Source organism: Falco naumanni, chromosome 3, assembly GCF_017639655.2.
Source record: "Falco naumanni isolate bFalNau1 chromosome 3, bFalNau1.pat, whole genome shotgun sequence".
Classification (NCBI taxonomy): domain Eukaryota; kingdom Metazoa; phylum Chordata; class Aves; order Falconiformes; family Falconidae; genus Falco; species Falco naumanni.
Genome location: NC_054056.1, coordinates 28,150,383 through 28,166,196, shown reverse-complemented (window position 1 = coordinate 28,166,196; position 15,814 = coordinate 28,150,383). Strand labels below are relative to the sequence as shown.

Sequence of the window (15,814 nt, the reverse complement as noted above, 5' to 3'; positions counted from 1 at the left end):
GTCTCAATAAAAAGCAAAGCTTAGGACAATTTTCTGACATATTGGATCCTTAAACAAGGCGTCGCAAAACTAATGTGACCAGTGCTCCATGGTAACAAAATATGTTCTGGATTTTTCACCTGACAACATAATTTAGGGATTTCTTGAAATACAAGAAATTAAATGGGGCAGTGGCTTTACAGAATCATTCCTTTGTAAAGGTGGCTCGTGCCCAGAGGACTGGAAAATTGCAAGTGTCCCAAAGGAGCACAGGAATGGATAAGACCTCTTTCACTACCCAGTCAAAATAAATGCGTTAAAAGGAGCATAAACACCAAACTATCAATTTACTGCAAAACTTCTCCTACTTAAGATACTACTAGAAATTCTGACAAAGAGAGACACTGTACTAGATACACATTTTGACTCTTGAAGAGGTGCATTTGCCAGAATTAGACCATGTACTTAGCCAGTCCTGAGGTAAGTTTACTGGTAGTGTAGTGTATGCAGCAAAATAAGTGGTTTAAAGAGAGATAAACCAGATTAAAACAATTCCTATCGATGTCAGAGAGTATTCTTTCTTATGTTTTCTTCCTTTTTTTTTTTTTTCAGTTTGGTTGGCTGGGGTTTCGGGTACCCTGCCTTAGGGAGCACCAGCTTGAATATCCAGTTGTTTCCACAGTGTTATAAAAATTGGTGGTATTAAAGTGGTATTAAAGGATGCACTGCCCATCGGCTCTTGAATCTGCTACTTCACAGCAAAAAAAGATGCCCTGCAGATTTCATCTTTGATACTTGGGAGATTTAGTAAGTTTTTCACAGTCCTCAATAAAGTGATATCGTAGGCAACAAACCTGGAGGTGTGAAGTATGATGCACACAGAAGCACTTCATATTTTGGTGGCATGAACCTGGAGCTCATATTTGGATAGCATCCCTGGCAGAGGCAAAACAAAGCATTCAAAATCTTTACCTAGGCAGAATGCATATTGATTTCAGGATAATTTTTCCCAGAGAAGGGCTGTGTAAAGAAGGTCAGGACTAGTTGTTTCACTGCTGTAGCGCTGCTGTTCCTCTTGCTGAGGAGACTTCCAGCACCTGTGGGCATGGATTTCTGCTGGTGAATACCAGCACTCAGGTGAACTGATGGTCAGCCTCACCTTGACCTTCAGCAGGCTGTTGCCATCTTTCCTTCATATCGGCTTTGGAGATAGACAAACACAAATGAACAAACGAAATAAAACAAGCAATAAAACCTGAAAAGCTAGGGCAGAGGCCACAGGCTGGGGTTCTGATCATTTGAATAGTTTAAACCTATTTTTGCTGTACCTTCTGAAAGGCAGAGCCTAGGCCAGCACAGCCTGCCCACCCACTGGCAAACCCTTAGCTCAGGAGTGTGGGGCTTTGAGTGACATCCCCTAACCGAGACCCACCGTGGGGATTTGTGGGGAAAGGCACAGCCAATAACTCACCAACAGCAGTGCTGTGTCTCTCGCATCACCTCCAGATTTTCTTCTCACAGGTGGAACTGGGCAGCAGAAGATCCTTAGCCCAGAGCAAATGTAAGCCCCTTGCTGTACCACCACTTCAATGGGCCTTGGGTTGAAACTGTCCCTCACCAGAGACAGCAGCCAGCTGGAAGTGCATTTGCCAACAGCACCATCGATCATCGGCTGCCTGTAGCCTAAAGCAACTCTTTAGGACAGCTAAAATTGCATCTGATTTTGTAACAGACTCCTCTGCAGTCCCCGTCACTTTGTCTGTCCCCCTCCATCCCCACCAAAAAAAAAAAAAAAAAACCAACACCCAAACCTGCTGCTTCGCCTTGTGATGAAGAATGAAGTGGCTCTGAAAAATAACCTTATTTCCCATTTCCTCCTGCGAGTCCTGCTAGCCACCTCCTGCACCTGCCTCTCTGCAGCAGCCCATAAGCAGGATCTGCAGCTAAAGCAGAGGGGAAAGCTGGAGGGAGAAGGGGAAAACAGAGAGGCTGCCTACCTAGAAAGCCAGGGCTATTCCTGCTGCCCACCCTGGAAGCACTACCTCTGCATCAGGCAGGAGTAACAGAGGGAGATTCTGGCTCTCTGGATTTAACAAGCTCACTTTCCTTTAATTGGGGCCCTCAGGCAGTGCTGTAGTGCACCTAATGGCACTAATCGTTAATGAATCAGCCCCAATGAATAGGAAGGCTGAACTAGCCTCTGTCTCCTTGGGTTGTCAGCCCTTCATGGAGCCTACTGGATTTCACTGGTCAGGAAAGCAACCGCATGGGTTTAAACAAGGCCCTGGAAAGGACGAGGGCTGGGACAGTCACCGACACATTTGTGCCTAGATTATGCAAACCAGCCAGGGACCAACAGCGTCTCACTGCTGCTTCTGAGACGTAGACATAGTCACTGGGAAGTCCTGTGGGATACGGGTACCGCACCTTACTTTTACACCATCCCTCCGTAAGGACCAACCTGCTTGCCCTCACTACCACGCAGTTTTTTCTGCAGGTTCTTGTGTCCTGGCTCAAGCTTTTGCTCCCAGCACAGGCCCGCTCCATCTCCCTCTTACAGCCTTTGAACAGGAACAGATGGGAAAGGGACTTTTTTTTTTTTTTCCCCCCTTTAAAGCAAAAAAAACGGCCACTACTCCCTAGCCCAGGGCTGGCGCGGTCCCGCCGCGTCGGAGGGCAGCCCGAGGGGGAGCGGGGCGCAGCCCCCCGGCAGGCCGGAGCCGGGGGGTGCAGGGGGGGCCGCTGGCAGAGAGCGGCGGCTGCCGAGCGCGGCTCCCCCCGCGCTGGCGGCGAGGACGGAGCCGGCGCTGCGCGGCCCTCGGGGACTGCGGGGCCGCGGTTGCTCAGTCGGAGCTGGGGACTGGAATTAGGGCAGGCAGAGCCGCAATGGCTGCAAACCCCCCCACCCCCGAGCAGCCAGACAGCTAGAAAGGCACTGGCTTCTCTTTTGTTTCAGCTCGGGGTTTTTTTCCCGTTGATCTGTGTTTATGCATGCTTGTTCTTTGTCCCCTTGTGTGTGTGTATTCTTTTATTTAGTGATAATTTTACTGTGGCTACTGTCAATGCTTAAATGCTTTTCTGTTGCATTTTTCCCCCTCCCCACCTCCCCAGCTCACGTTTGCCCAGGAGTTAAGGGATGCTCAGAGGCTTGAACCTCTCCAGCTTTTGCTACAACAGCCGGTGCCTGGGGCAGGGGGACCAGCCTGGCAAGCGACACCCCGGCCTCCCCCCGCAGCCCCCTCCTGCCAGCCCTCCCAAAGCCCGCAGGTGCCAGTCGACATGAGGCAAAACGACTGCGCTCCGTCCCTTGCCGGGACCGCGGGCACAGCTCGTGTTCTCTTGGCCACAAAACAAAGCAAGACAGAGCAGCCACCCCCTGGGTTAAAAGCACCCGACCATTGCACTCAGGCTTCGGAAATACCCCTGAAAGGGGCAGAAAGGGGAACAACCGGTGCTTTGCGCATTGAGGGGCTCTTAAAGCGAACAGAGAGGGGGAGTCTGTTGGCTGATCGTGTTCCCCGAAAAAAACTGGCGAGCTGCCGGCGGGGGGAGCTTCTGTTGCCAGTCGCCCGAGGGAGCCGAGCCGGCGGGAGCGGGGTTCGCCCGTGCGGGAAATCCCGGGGGTGCCATGCAGGGGGTTGGGCAGCAAATGCCTCCTTGCGCCCCGGCTCGTCCTGGGGGAGGCCGGTAACCGGCTTGTGCCCCGGGGATGGGCGGCCGATAATTGGGAGCCCGAAAGGGGAGACTCCCTGGACGCGTCGGGGGGGGCGGGAGGGGAGGGGGGGGAAGGGGCCCGGACACGGCCCCCGGTCCCCTCCCGACCCACTGGGCTGTTTTTCCCCGGTTTGCCACCGTTTCATCATTCCCCTCAACTGAGGGCTAATTGGGGGATGTGCTAATTACGGAAAGATTACCATTAGCAATTCAACCTCACGCGAAGATAACTCGAGTCCACTAATGAGCTGGAAATCGCCCCCTTATTACGGACCTTCAGCTTTCTGTCGAGGGGCGAGGAAAAGGGAAGGGGGGGGGGGGGGGGGGGAGGGGAGGGAAGCTCTCTCCTCCCATCGTCTTCCGACGGACGGGCCCCGTCCGGCAGCCAGAAGGTGGGGGGTCGAAGCGGGAGCACCCCCGGCCGCCTGCCGGTGCCGAGCGGGGGGTGCCGGCAGCAAGCGGGACCGGCGCCCGGGCACCCCGAGGCCAAGAGGGCTGCTTGCCGCCGGCCACAGGTCGCCGCGGCCCGGTGGCGGGGCGAGAAGGCTGCGGAGCCCCTGGCACACCAGCAAGGGCTCGCTCTCTCCCCTGTCTCCTCGGCAGCTGGCATTTCGTGCTAGAGGAAATCATAAGAGCAGCGCCTGACCTCATGAATACAGAGATGTGCACAGAAAAATCAATTTAGGTCTAGATCCTCTGTGGGGAGGGAAAATAACCCGAACCATTTAAACAAAGCTCTGCTCTCCAGGGTTTTCCTTTTTCTTTGGTGGTGGTGCGGATTGAGTCCAGAGGGAGGGCAAAGGAAAACGAAATGCAAGCAGACCTGTGCCTGCCGAAGCGAGGCTGAGCTCTGCAAAGCCGCCCCCCCCCCCCCCCCAAATACACGCATAATGTATTTTATCATTAAAAAATCAACATTGCTTCCAGTGGTAAAGGCGCCTGGCTCCAGTTCCTGAGCGCATTCGTTGCTGGGATTCAATCCGTTTGGGAAATGCAGATTGGCTTGCGACCCACTGTTTGATTTATGAACTGTTACATTTGCTATTGCTTACACATTACATTGCGGACCTTGGGAAGGAAAGGGAGCAGGGAGAGGGGGCGAGGGAGAGAGACACCCTACCACCCTGCCCATTGGCAAAGGAGGGCTACTGCGCAGGCAACGGCTCCCCACCGGAATAAATCACCTCAAACCAATTCGCGGCCCCTACCTCCCCATCACCCACGCACCCACCCACCCCCGGTCGCCAGCTGGGCTCTCGCCTTATAAGTAAAAAGGACGTGTTTACTCTTTGATGTGTATTTCTTTATAAAGGCATCAGGCGCCTATAAATAGCTGAGGTTAGAGCAGCTTCTGCTGCAAAATCAATACCCCGTCCCCCCCTTCCCCTTGCTCCTTCGGCTGAGCTGCCTTATTAATTATGAAAGGGCTCCTCTGCGCCCCGGCGCTTGGCTCCGCAGCCTCCTCCTTAATGGTGGTTTGCTGCTCGCCCTCCGCCGAGGTTCCGCGCCGCACCGCGCCCGCGGGCCCGCCGCGCCGCCCGCCCCCGCGCTGTGCTGCGCCGGGTCCCCTTCGCCGGCCGTGGGGAGCGGGGGTGCTGCGGGGTGGGGGTTTGGGAGGAGGAGGAGGGTGGGAGGATTTATAGCGTATTTTTAAGAAATAAATTAAAAGGGGGGGGGGGGGGGGGAAGGAAGGCTCCGACTAAGCAATTCTGCTGCCCTGTCCTTGTTTGAACTGAAATTGCCATGTTCATCCAGGGAGCGGTGCAGGATTTAGCCATCCTTGCCTTAAAAACCCTGTCCTTTTCGAGATACTCTAGGCATATTTTATAAAAAGGACGACACCCTCATTTCAAACAATAATTTTTATTTTATACTTCTGTCTATACTTTGTAGCAAATCTTTTTTTGTTTTTTGTTTTTTTTGCTGAATTGACTTTATAATAAACTTTTGTTTAAATTACATTTTTCTTCTCTTTTAAAATCAAGGCTCTTTTTTTTTTTTTAAAAGCATTTTGCTGTTGTTGGGTTAGTTAGTTTGTTTGTTTGTTTAGGTTTACATTTAAGCCCCCTTTTTGTGATCTCTACGGTTGGATATTCAGGTATTTTACTGGTATGTGTAACATCTAAAACAAAGAGGAGGAAAAAAATTAAAGGCAGTGAATTCGGAAAGATGTTTTCGAACAGCAAGTAAAGGTAAACTCTCAGAGCTCGGTTAGCAGCATTCCTTCACTCCGCCGGGTATTTAGACACATCTCTTTCTTTCTCTTCTTCCCTTCCTTCCTTAACTGTTCGTTTCCCCCTCTCTCGCTCGCTCTCTTTCCCCCTTGAGGAAAAATGCTCTTTTTTATTTATTTATAATTTTTTTTTTTGCAGTGGAATGACCAAAAAACAAGCGACTGTGGAGGAAAGATGAGAGATTGTGAATTATTCACCATATGCTTCACACGTGGCCATCTACCTTGGATTCATCACCAGTGCCTTTTTTTATTTTTTTTTCTTTTTGCCTGCGTTTTTGTTCTCGCCTCGCACACGTTTGAGGAGCCCGTGGCTCGCCGGGAGGTATCCCGGCCGATCACAACCTTAGCGTTAGGTGGCCCAGAGCCGTTCCTGAGATTGCTTTTGCACAACGAGGGCTCGAGTTTGGTTTTTTTTTTTATTATATTTTTTTTCTATTTTTGATTCGAAGCGATAGTAAAGCTGAGGTCCGATTTGGGCTGCGCGCCGCTGCCTGTTTGGTAACATTTGGCAAATAAAACACAAAAAATAAAGGGAGAACGCTTCCACAGTCCTACATGGGTGTTTCACCATCATCAGCCACCACCACCACCACCATCATCATCAACCACAGAAAAGCACAACGTCCCCAAAGCAACGGATGGACACTTCCTCTATAGATCCAGCACATGGAGAGGGTGTGGGTGTGAGTGTGCTCGCCCCCCTAGAAAGGCAGCCAGGTCACTAGCGCAGCCCACAGAGCCGCCAGGAGCAGGGGCAAAGCCGGCGGGAGGAGGGACGGTGCCGCGCCGCTGCCGCCTCCGCACAGTTCAAATAAGCTGCCTTGGAAATCGAGGTTTTTGGATTCCCGTCTCAATTTCTCCCAGAGGTCTGTCGCTCCTTCCTGGCAATCGGTGAGCGCTGTGAGGGTGCAGGCGTGGAAATCGTCCCAGTACCTGCAGGAGGGGAGAGCAGCCGGCGTCAAAACAGGCACGCACCCAACCATCCCCGGAGGGGGGCGGGGGGCGCCCCCTTGGGCCCGCAGCCCCGGCCCCCCGACGGCGGCGCCGAGCGGGGGAATGCCCTAAAGGGGGCTGGCGCCAGGCGGGGAGGAGCTGCCGCCTCCCCCGCCCTAAAACCCGGCCCCCCTCCCACCCGAGACACCGGTTTCTGGGAGGGATCCTGGGCCCCTCGCCTTCCCCTGCCTGCCCCACAGCCCGCCCCCTGCCCGCTTTGCGCTGGGTACCGGCTCCCCTGCCACCTCCCGGGGGGGGCTGCCGCTGGCTGGGTTTGCGAGGGTCCCCCCTCCCCAACCCCGCCTTCGGCACAGCCCGGCCCGGGCGGGATGGTGCAGAAATCGCTTTGCTGGGTGGCTGCCGCAGCGGTCTCTGCCTGGCGGGGGAGGGCATGCACCCCCCAGCTGGCAGGCGCCCCTGGGAGCCAGCGGGCTCGTCCGGGGGGGGTTCGTAGGGGCAGATGGGGGTGGGAAAGGCATCGCTTTTCCCAGGTAAGAGGCGGTATCCTGGAGGGTCCCGGTGAGGTGTTAGAGACCCTCGGGAGGGATCCCCGGGGCGGAATCGGGCCCTGACTGCAGGGGCAGGAAAGGAGGAGAAAGAGGAGGAGAAGGAGGAAGAGGAGGAGAAAAGGAGAAGGAGGAAGGAGCATCATCCCCTCCTGGACCTTCCTGGGCGCCCCGGGCGCCCCGCACCTCGGGGAGCGGCGGGAGGGGCTCCTCATCCGTGGCCAGGGGTCTATAGACAGCGAAGGGTTTCTCCTTCGTCAGAATAATTTCCAGTTCCCACACGGTTTTCCTTTTCCTTTTAATAATTCCCTTCTGCGTGTCCAAAGGAGGACAACGGAGCTGGGGAAGGGTCTGGAGCACAAGTCCTGTGAGGACCGGCTGGGGGAACTGGGGTGTTTAGTCTGGAGAGGGGGAGACTCGGGGGGGCCTTATCCCTCTCTACAGCTGCCTGAAAGGAGGCTGTAGGCAGGTGGGTGACGGTCCCTTTTCCCATGTAACAAGCGACAGGACAAGGGCAAACGGCCTCAAGTTGTGCCAGGAGAGGTTTCGATTGGGTATTAGGAAAAATTCTTCACTGGAAGGGTGGTCAAGCATTGGAATAGGCTGCCGAGTTTGGGTGGTGGAATCACCATCCCTGGAAGTATTCAAAAGACGTGTAAATGTGGCGCTTAGGGACATGGATTAGTGGTGGACTTGGCAGTGCTGGGTTATCGGTTGGACTCGGTGATCTTAAAGATCTTCTCCAACCTAAACGATTTTAGGATTCCATGATTTTTCAGGGGGATTGGAGCCAGGTTTGCCGCCGGGGCTGGACCCGTCCCACTGCCCCGCCTCGGAGGGACCTTTCCTCTCCTCGTCTGTGTTATCGAAAGTCACCCTGAATCTGCCCTCTGCCTCCTATTTTCCCCTTGCCTCAAGGCAGGTGCCTGGAAAGTTGGATATTCGTTCTTTTTCTTTCTTTCTTTCTTTCCTTCTTTCTTCCTTCCTTTCTTTCTTTCTTCCTTTCTTCCTTTCTTTTATTCTTTCTTTCTTTCTCTCTTTCTTTTTTCTTTTCTTTTTTTTTTTTTTTAAGTAGTCGTACAGTTTCTAATTTATGAGCACTCTAAGCCGGTTGTAGACTCCCAATGTTTGATACATTTGTAATAAATAATGAGATACTGAGAAGCCAGAGTCTGAGAGTGTGCCTCTCCTGCAGTATTTCTGCTGTAATTGCATCTCCCAAAGGAAAATTAAATCTTTACCCGTCTTCTTTCAATACACATCCCAGCACAGGGCGAAGGCAATCGAGTGGTGGGAGGTGGTCGGAAAAAGGGTCTTGCTTGGAAAAGAGGTACTTTTTACAGGTCGGAACCACCTCTGGTCCGGTGCTGCCCGGCCAAAGGACATATTAGGACACTGCTGCCCGGGGGTATTTATTCCTCACACAAGGTGTTATACCCTACATAAGGTAAACTGCAACTCAGCATTTACAGCGAGATGCCAGCCTTAGCAGGTGCTTGACTCAGAAATCTCTGGTAGGAGGAGAGGAAGGTTGCAGTCTCTTCTCTTTGCAGTCTCTTCTCTTCTCTTCTCTTCTCTTCTCTTCTCTTCTCTTCTCTTCTCTTCTCTTCTCTTCTCTTCTCTTCTCTTCTCTTCTCTTCTCTTTTTCCTTTCCTTTCCTTTCCTTTCCTTTCCTTTCCTTTCCTTTCCTTTCCTTTCCTTTCCTTTCCTTTCCTTTCCTTTCCTTTCCTTTCCTTTCCTTTCCTTTCCTTTCCTTTCCTTTCCTTTCCTTTCCTTTCCTTTCCTTTCCTTTCCTTTCCTTTCCTTTCCTTTCTTCCCATTTATGTCCTTTGTTTTCTGATTTTCACGGAGCAAAATCAGAAAAAACCTGTTCCAAACATATTTATGTCTAAGGACCTTGGCTCGTTTCTAAACATGATTTTCTCTATTTTTGTTTGGTTGGTTGGGTTTTTTTCGGTGGGAGGGGAGTTTGTGCCAGAAAACAGCAACAGGGAGACGGGAGAATACCCTGTGCAGCCAGATTTTATTTTATTTTATTTTATTTTATTTTATTTTATTTTATTTTATTTTATTTTATTTTATTTTATTTTATTTTATCTTTTTCTTTCCTTTTCTCTTCTTTTCTCTTCTTTTCTTTTCTTTTCTTTTCTTTTCTTTTCTTTTCTTTTCTTTTCTTTTCTTTTCTCTTCTTTTCTTTTCTCTTCTTTTCTTTTCTCTTCTTTTCTTTTCTCTTCTTTTCTCTTCTTTTCTCTTCTTTTCTTTTTTCTTTCCCACAAGTATCGAAAAGGCCCGTTTCTGCCTCCCTGCCCAGGACCGGGACCCCGCAGCGGGACGTGCAAGGCCGGAGCAGGCGGCTCCCCGGCCCCAGCAGCCGCCCCAGTTTCCCTCCCTGGTAAGACCGACTGCCCTGAGCTCTGGGGAAACCCACGCCTCATTCAGGGCTCCTCCACCTGTCCCAGTTCCTCCAGCTTCGGAGAGGAATTGGGAAGGAAGGGAGCAGAAACCGATTTAGCAAGGTGAGCTCTTTTTCTCCCTTTATTATTTTTTTGTTGTTGTTTTCCTTTTTATTATTTTTCCCCTTTATCGTTGCCCCTTCCTTCTCCTCCCCTTTGTGCCAGGAGCGGGGCAAGCCGGGGGGGGACAATGGCCTTTCTCCGGGAGCCAGGGGACCCGAGAGGCGCGGGGCTGGGGGGCAGAGCTGCTGTCGGGACAGCCGCGACGGCCGCCCCTCTGCCGCTGGGCGATTCATATTGCGGCTGGGCTCTTTTGTATTTAATTACATCTATTTTCCGAGGAATCACCTCCCTAGGGCAGGCTGTCGCCGGCCAGGGTGAGCTGCCTGTCCCCGGCCTGCCACTGCCCTGAGCGCCCGGGGGGACCCCGGAGCCTGGCAGTGACCCTGAGTCCCGAAGGCAGCAATAGGAAAGGGGGGAACAACCCCCGTGCAGCTCATGTCAACACCCAGGGCGAAGCAGGAGAAGGGGAAGAATGCAAGCGAGGGGCTAAGGAGGGGAAAGAGAAAATAAAATCCCCACAAACAGCTAAACAAACAGAAAAAGAAAACAAACAACCCCCACCCCCCCACCCCCCTCTCCCCCAGATTCACGGTGGGAAAACTAAAAAAAGACGTTGTAAAAACTCCCTCCAGGCTGCCCTGCTGCCCTACGGCAGCGCCCTCGGGGGAAGCCCGGAGCGGAGAACCCAGCCCCGAAGCGCCGAACCCCGCGTTACTTCTGCTGCTTCCCCGCCCACCGCCACCATCCAACCTCGCCCTCCCCCTTGCCCAGCCCCGGGTGACCCGCTAGTCCCGTTGTCCCCCCGCGGCCCCGAAGGAGAGAGGAAAGACCTACGCGCAGATCGTTTGGAGGTTTCTCTTGTCGTCCAGGTCCTGCGGGTAGTTGGCCATGTTATCGCCCAGCCGCAGCAAACAGTCCGAGAAGCCCCTAAAGACCGCATCGCACCGCCCCGCCGCTCTCACCGCCTGCACCAGGTGCGCTGGGGGGGCAGGGGCACAGGTCAGCACCGCCGGCCCCCCGCCCGCCCCGGCCCCCGCGCCGCCCCCTCGCCCCCTCCCCCCTCGCCCCCCCACCCCGGTCGCTAAAGGCGCGCCCGGCCGGGCAGCGGCGGTCTGGGGCAGGAGGAGGGCGGTGGGACCGAGCCAGGGTCGCCATCGGGCGCTCGGGGACATGAGTCAGGGGCTTGTCGCCCTTTGCCTTTTTAGCATCAGGATTTTCAGTGCCCGTGGATTAACGGCATTTGCTTCAGTCTTTTTTCTTCTTTTTCTTTTTTTTTTTTTTTTTTTTTTTTTTTTTTTTTCTTTTGAGGGACCGGGAGGAGGGGAGGTGAGGTGAAGATGCGCTGCGTGCTTCTCCCCGGACTTGCTCCTTTGTTAGAAAATTCCGCCTCGAAGCAGCAGGCGCGTTTCTCCGTGCAAACACTGGCGCGCACACACGCACACACACGGCTCCTTAATGCCCGGGTCGCCCGGCACAGATTGTGCAAAACGCGGCGGGGGAAAAATATATAGGAATAATAATAATAATAAAAAAATACACTAGAAAAAGCTGCGACAAGGACACGAAAAGAAGCAACCCCAGCGCCACGCACGCAGCTGTGGGGGCTTTCGGGGCTCGGAGCAGCGGGGCGGGCAGGGGCAGGGGGGAATCCCGCTCCCTCCAACCCGCCGCCTCGGGCATTCTGCGGGATTGCGCTGCGGAACGGCACGCGCTTAAATGCAATAGGAACAAACCCAACAACAACCGCCTGCAAACGGGGAAAGCAAACGCGTTACGGTGTGTGGGAGGTGGTTCCTCCCGCGTGTCGGCGGGGGGACGGGACGGGACGCGGGGACATTGCTGCGGCCTGTGCCACCGCACCGCGCCGCACCGCGAACACGCCCGCAGCAGCCCGAGCCGCAGCCGCAGCCTGGGGGACACGGGGGCGGGGGTGATCCCTCACCACTCTCCTGCCAGTGACGGGGGCTGGGGACGCTGTGGTGTCCCTAGGCCCGGCCTCGACCCCGGGCACGCGGCTGGGATGTCGCTGCGGGCCGTGGGGGCGGGCGGGGGCTGCCCCCCTCCCTTCCGGAGGAACCCTGGGCCGCCCACACCGCCGGGGCGGGGGGGTTATTGGGGTGGGGGTCCTTCCCGAGCCGTGTCCCCAGGGTATGGCGGTGGCGGTGTGTGTGTTCCCTTGCCGGGCACCGGCTCCAAGCTAAATGGCTGACTCCGAGAGAGACTGTTTCAACCCAGATCCCCCCCTTGCCGTTTGATTCATCGCTAACATGACTTGGTGGCCACTCCCCTCTACACACACACCAGCACCAGCCGTCACATCAAACCCCCAGCAGGATACAGACGTTGGCTACGGTAGGAAAAAAAGCCAGGCAAACAAACAGAGAAGAACTGAGGACCATCCCGGGGGTAAAACCATGTCCTATAAAACCCGCTCCATCCCGCTCCGGCAGCTACAGCGGGAAAGAGGAGGGGAAGTTGTCGCTAATTTCTCCCAAAACGTGATGGGCTGAGCTGAAAATAGGGGGTCCTAAGCGAAGCCCTGCCTTGGGCCGGGGTGACAGAGGGTCAGGTCTGGGACCAGCGGGGCTCAGAGCATCCCTCCATCCCTCCCCTCCGAGGGGCAGCCGGGCCCGCGCCGCTCCCTCCGCACAGGGCACCCCCGGCTCAAAGCCGCCCTAACCCCCACCAATTAAGGAACAACCCCCCCCCCCCCCCCCAAAAAAAAAAAAAAAAAAAAAAAAAAACCCAAACAAACCAAAAAACCAAACAACCCAAGAAAGCAAAATCGGATAGACGAGGGTCCTGCCCAGTTAAACAACAGCGGGATTTCTACTGAACTAGGTCGCTTGTGCTTTGCCGTGGCTCTGACCTTCCCCCCCCGTCTCCCGCCTCGCCCCCCCCCCCCCCCCCCCCCCCCCCCCCCCTCAAAGACAGGAGTGTGCAGCAATTTGCAATGCAGCAGGACCGCAGGAGCCATCCATAACGGACTGTGCCCCCCTCGGCGAAACCCGCTCCCCGTCCCCCCAGCCCGCCTGCCCTTTAGCTGTGCCTGGTCCATCCCTCCTGTCCCTGGGCGCCTTCCACGGAGACTCGGTCCCCGCGTCCCCCCCCAAGTCACCTCCCACAATGTCAGGGATTTCGGACAGTTCCAATCCCCTCTGCCCATATAAATAATTTTTCTTTCCTAAGCCCCGGCGCCTAGACGTTTTGGGAACGATCCGAACATCCATTTCACACGAGCCGTTACCGGGAACGGGGCAAAGGCAAATGGCCCTTTGCAACCCCCTTACGGACAACCAGAAGCTGATTTCGGGGTGGGGGGTGGGGGGCAGGTTACCCGAAACACCGAAGGAGGAGCAGAAAGGAGAAAAGCCCTCCACGAGCTTCAAAGCTGTCCTCTCCCAGGGCACCGCAAAGCGACCGCACCGCCACCATCCCCGCGGTGTGCAGCAATTTTTGGGGTAACTTTCCAAATCACTGCTCATGCTCCCGCCAGCCCGGGGACGGCGGCTCCCAGCGACCCTAGCTACCTTTCCAAATGTCACCGTGAATAAAATCCTCCCTCGCTGCATCAAATAAACGCAAATGAGAGAAAATCCTCCTCCTCCAAACGAACAAACAAATAAAAAATGCAAGGACTGAAATTAAGGGTAACATCCAATTAATGCCTTCCCCTTTCTTTCTCTGACAGTACAGAAAATGGCCTTCTGAAGAGTTCAGCCTCATTTAAAATGGAATGGTAATACGAATGGAGGGGTTTGCATCGTATATCCACATTTTCCAGAGGTCAACATTTCATCGCAATATTTCTTATTTTTTCCTTTTTTCCATGAAGAAATGTTCAAGGCATTTTGCCTTCTTCTTTCCTCCCTTTCTTGTTCTCCCCTTCTTTTTTTCTTTCTTTCTTTTTTTTTTTTTTTTTTTAATTTTTTTCTCTCCTTCTTTCTTTTGGTACCCACAAAATGCTGCAGAGATTGTCTGGAGAGGAGGGTGACCGAGCAAAAGGATCTCTAAATAGCAATGCCGAGCATTTTTGGTTTTATTGTAGCAGAATTCCTTTGCAGGCAAATATTTTCAAAGGTCTCTTCACACCTGACAATCGGGATAATAAAAGACGCGCTTTAATCGCCCTTTCCTTCAAGCTCAATTTTGGATCATGCTTTGGAATATATACATTCCATATAAAATCTTTAAAATTTGCCTGTACAGGACCAAAGTGGTCATTAACTTGGAGATTGTTTAATGTCTGTAACTCAAAACATTTTCAGCAAAGAAATGTTGAATAAAATGAACCTGAGAGCAAACTAATAACAACAACCAGTGAAAATCCCAAGATATTAACCAAAACCAGCAACGAGCACACAAAAACACATACCGGCGTGGAGGGAAACCTGTTCTATTTTAAGTAACTTAGCATATATAGAATTTTTTTAGACCCGCTCGTTTTTTGACAGCGGTTCTCCCAGCACAAAATTAACGATCGGGCGGTGGGACTTCGCGATTTTGAAAGGTTTTTTATTTGTTTAAACCCCCCATTCGGGTGGATATATATATTTTTTTTTCCTTTAAGTTAGTGATGGGTTTTGTTTGGTTTTAGGCTGCTTTGCAAATGGGAAAGCCTCCAAGTTCCCAAAGGGAGCCCTTGGCTTGTCCCCCTGATTTTCTGCAAAAAAACCCACCCCAAACTTTCCAGTTAGATCTCTCGCAAGCCATTTTGTGCTGGTTCTTATTTCTCTGTCCCTCGGGGCAGGGAGGGGGATTTCTTAGCGCTGGAGTTCCCAGATTGTCGGTGGAAAGGAATGCAGGGGATATCCGAAAAACAGATACAAATGCAGCCGTTCGTGGGGACGGAGGGAACAGGAGGGGGAATAAGGGGGGGGGGGGGGGAGTGAAGTATGAGCATGCACCGATTTAAGAAAAAGAACAACAAAAGTGGTTTCAGAAGACCTATAAAACGGCTCCCTGTCCTGCGGACCCCCCTGCCTTGGCAGCGTGAAGCACCCCGAAGCCGCCCGGGCAGGAGGCAGAGGAGCGGGGTCCCCCCGCGCCCCGCACCGCGGCCGTCGGCGCAGCTCGTTCCCACGTTCCGCTCCTGCATGCATCAGCCGGGCTTCGGTGCGCACAACTTGCTCCCGAATTTGGCAGTCCACTTACCTATCTGTACAGCAAGGATCAGAGAAATATATCTGCCGTTCAACTTAAGTCCCATCCTACATTTAGTAAAACCATTTGCGGCTGCAGATCTTTAAATAGTTACTTTGGAGAACGTGGGGGAAAGCTGAAAAATAGGCATTGCCAACAAGTTCCGAGCAGCGGAGGACTTTGCAGACAAGGGGGGGGGGGGGGAGACAAGAGGAGAAGGAGAGAAAGAGGGAGGCAGAGGGAGAGGGCGAGGAGGACTAGCTGGGAATGGTTCGCTCCATTAGGAGGGGGCGGGGGAAGTACAGCCTCACGCCCACCACCGGCCCTGACGTGGGGGGATGACACGGACCGTTTTTTGTTTTTTTTCATCCCCTTCTTTTTCTTCCTTTTTTTTTAAAAATGTGCACCTTGGAAGAGAAACGCCATTTATAGGCATCACAAGCTGGATTTATCCGCTCTCCCCGTGTCTCCCCGCCCCATTAATCGCCGAGGACCCCCCCCCGACCCCCCCCCCTCCCCCGCGCTCTCCGCATGCCCCGTGTGGCGGCGGGGGGGGGGGGGGGGGGGGCGGCGGCAGCCGGGACCGTCCCCCGGGGCGGGAGGGATGCGGGGGCGGTGGGGGGGACACGCACACACACACACGCACACACAGACACGCAGATGGAGGAGCCGCCCCCCCGGGGGTGGGGATTGCACGGCAGAACCCCCCCCGCCCCCGGGCCGCCCCG

General features: G+C 53.8%; 1 protein-coding gene across 1 annotated transcript; it reads right to left on the bottom strand.

The window, feature by feature from the left end:
• Positions 1–5,540: 5,540 nt before the first annotated feature.
• Positions 5,541–15,539, bottom strand: NRN1 (neuritin 1). Its single transcript, XM_040588719.1, has 3 exons — positions 15,099–15,539; positions 10,779–10,923; positions 5,541–6,862 (listed from the first exon to the last, which is right to left on the bottom strand). Exons 1-3 carry the CDS (start codon positions 15,151–15,153, stop codon positions 6,631–6,633), a joined length of 432 nt encoding a protein of 143 aa, XP_040444653.1. The 5' UTR covers positions 15,154–15,539; the 3' UTR covers positions 5,541–6,630.
• Between the last annotated feature and the right edge of the window lie 275 nt (positions 15,540–15,814).

Excerpts from the sequence above, each read along its gene's own strand:
- NRN1 (XM_040588719.1), bottom strand. The coding sequence starts at position 15,153 with ATGGGACTTAAGTTGAACGGCAGATATATTTCTCTGATCCTTGCTGTA. Across the intron at positions 10,924-15,098 it reads GATCCTTGCTGTACAGATAG|CGCACCTGGTGCAGGCGGTG; the intron begins GTAAGTGGACTG and ends CTGCCCCCCCAG. Across the intron at positions 6,863-10,778 it reads AACCTCCAAACGATCTGCGC|GTACTGGGACGATTTCCACG; the intron begins GTAGGTCTTTCC and ends CCCCTCCTGCAG.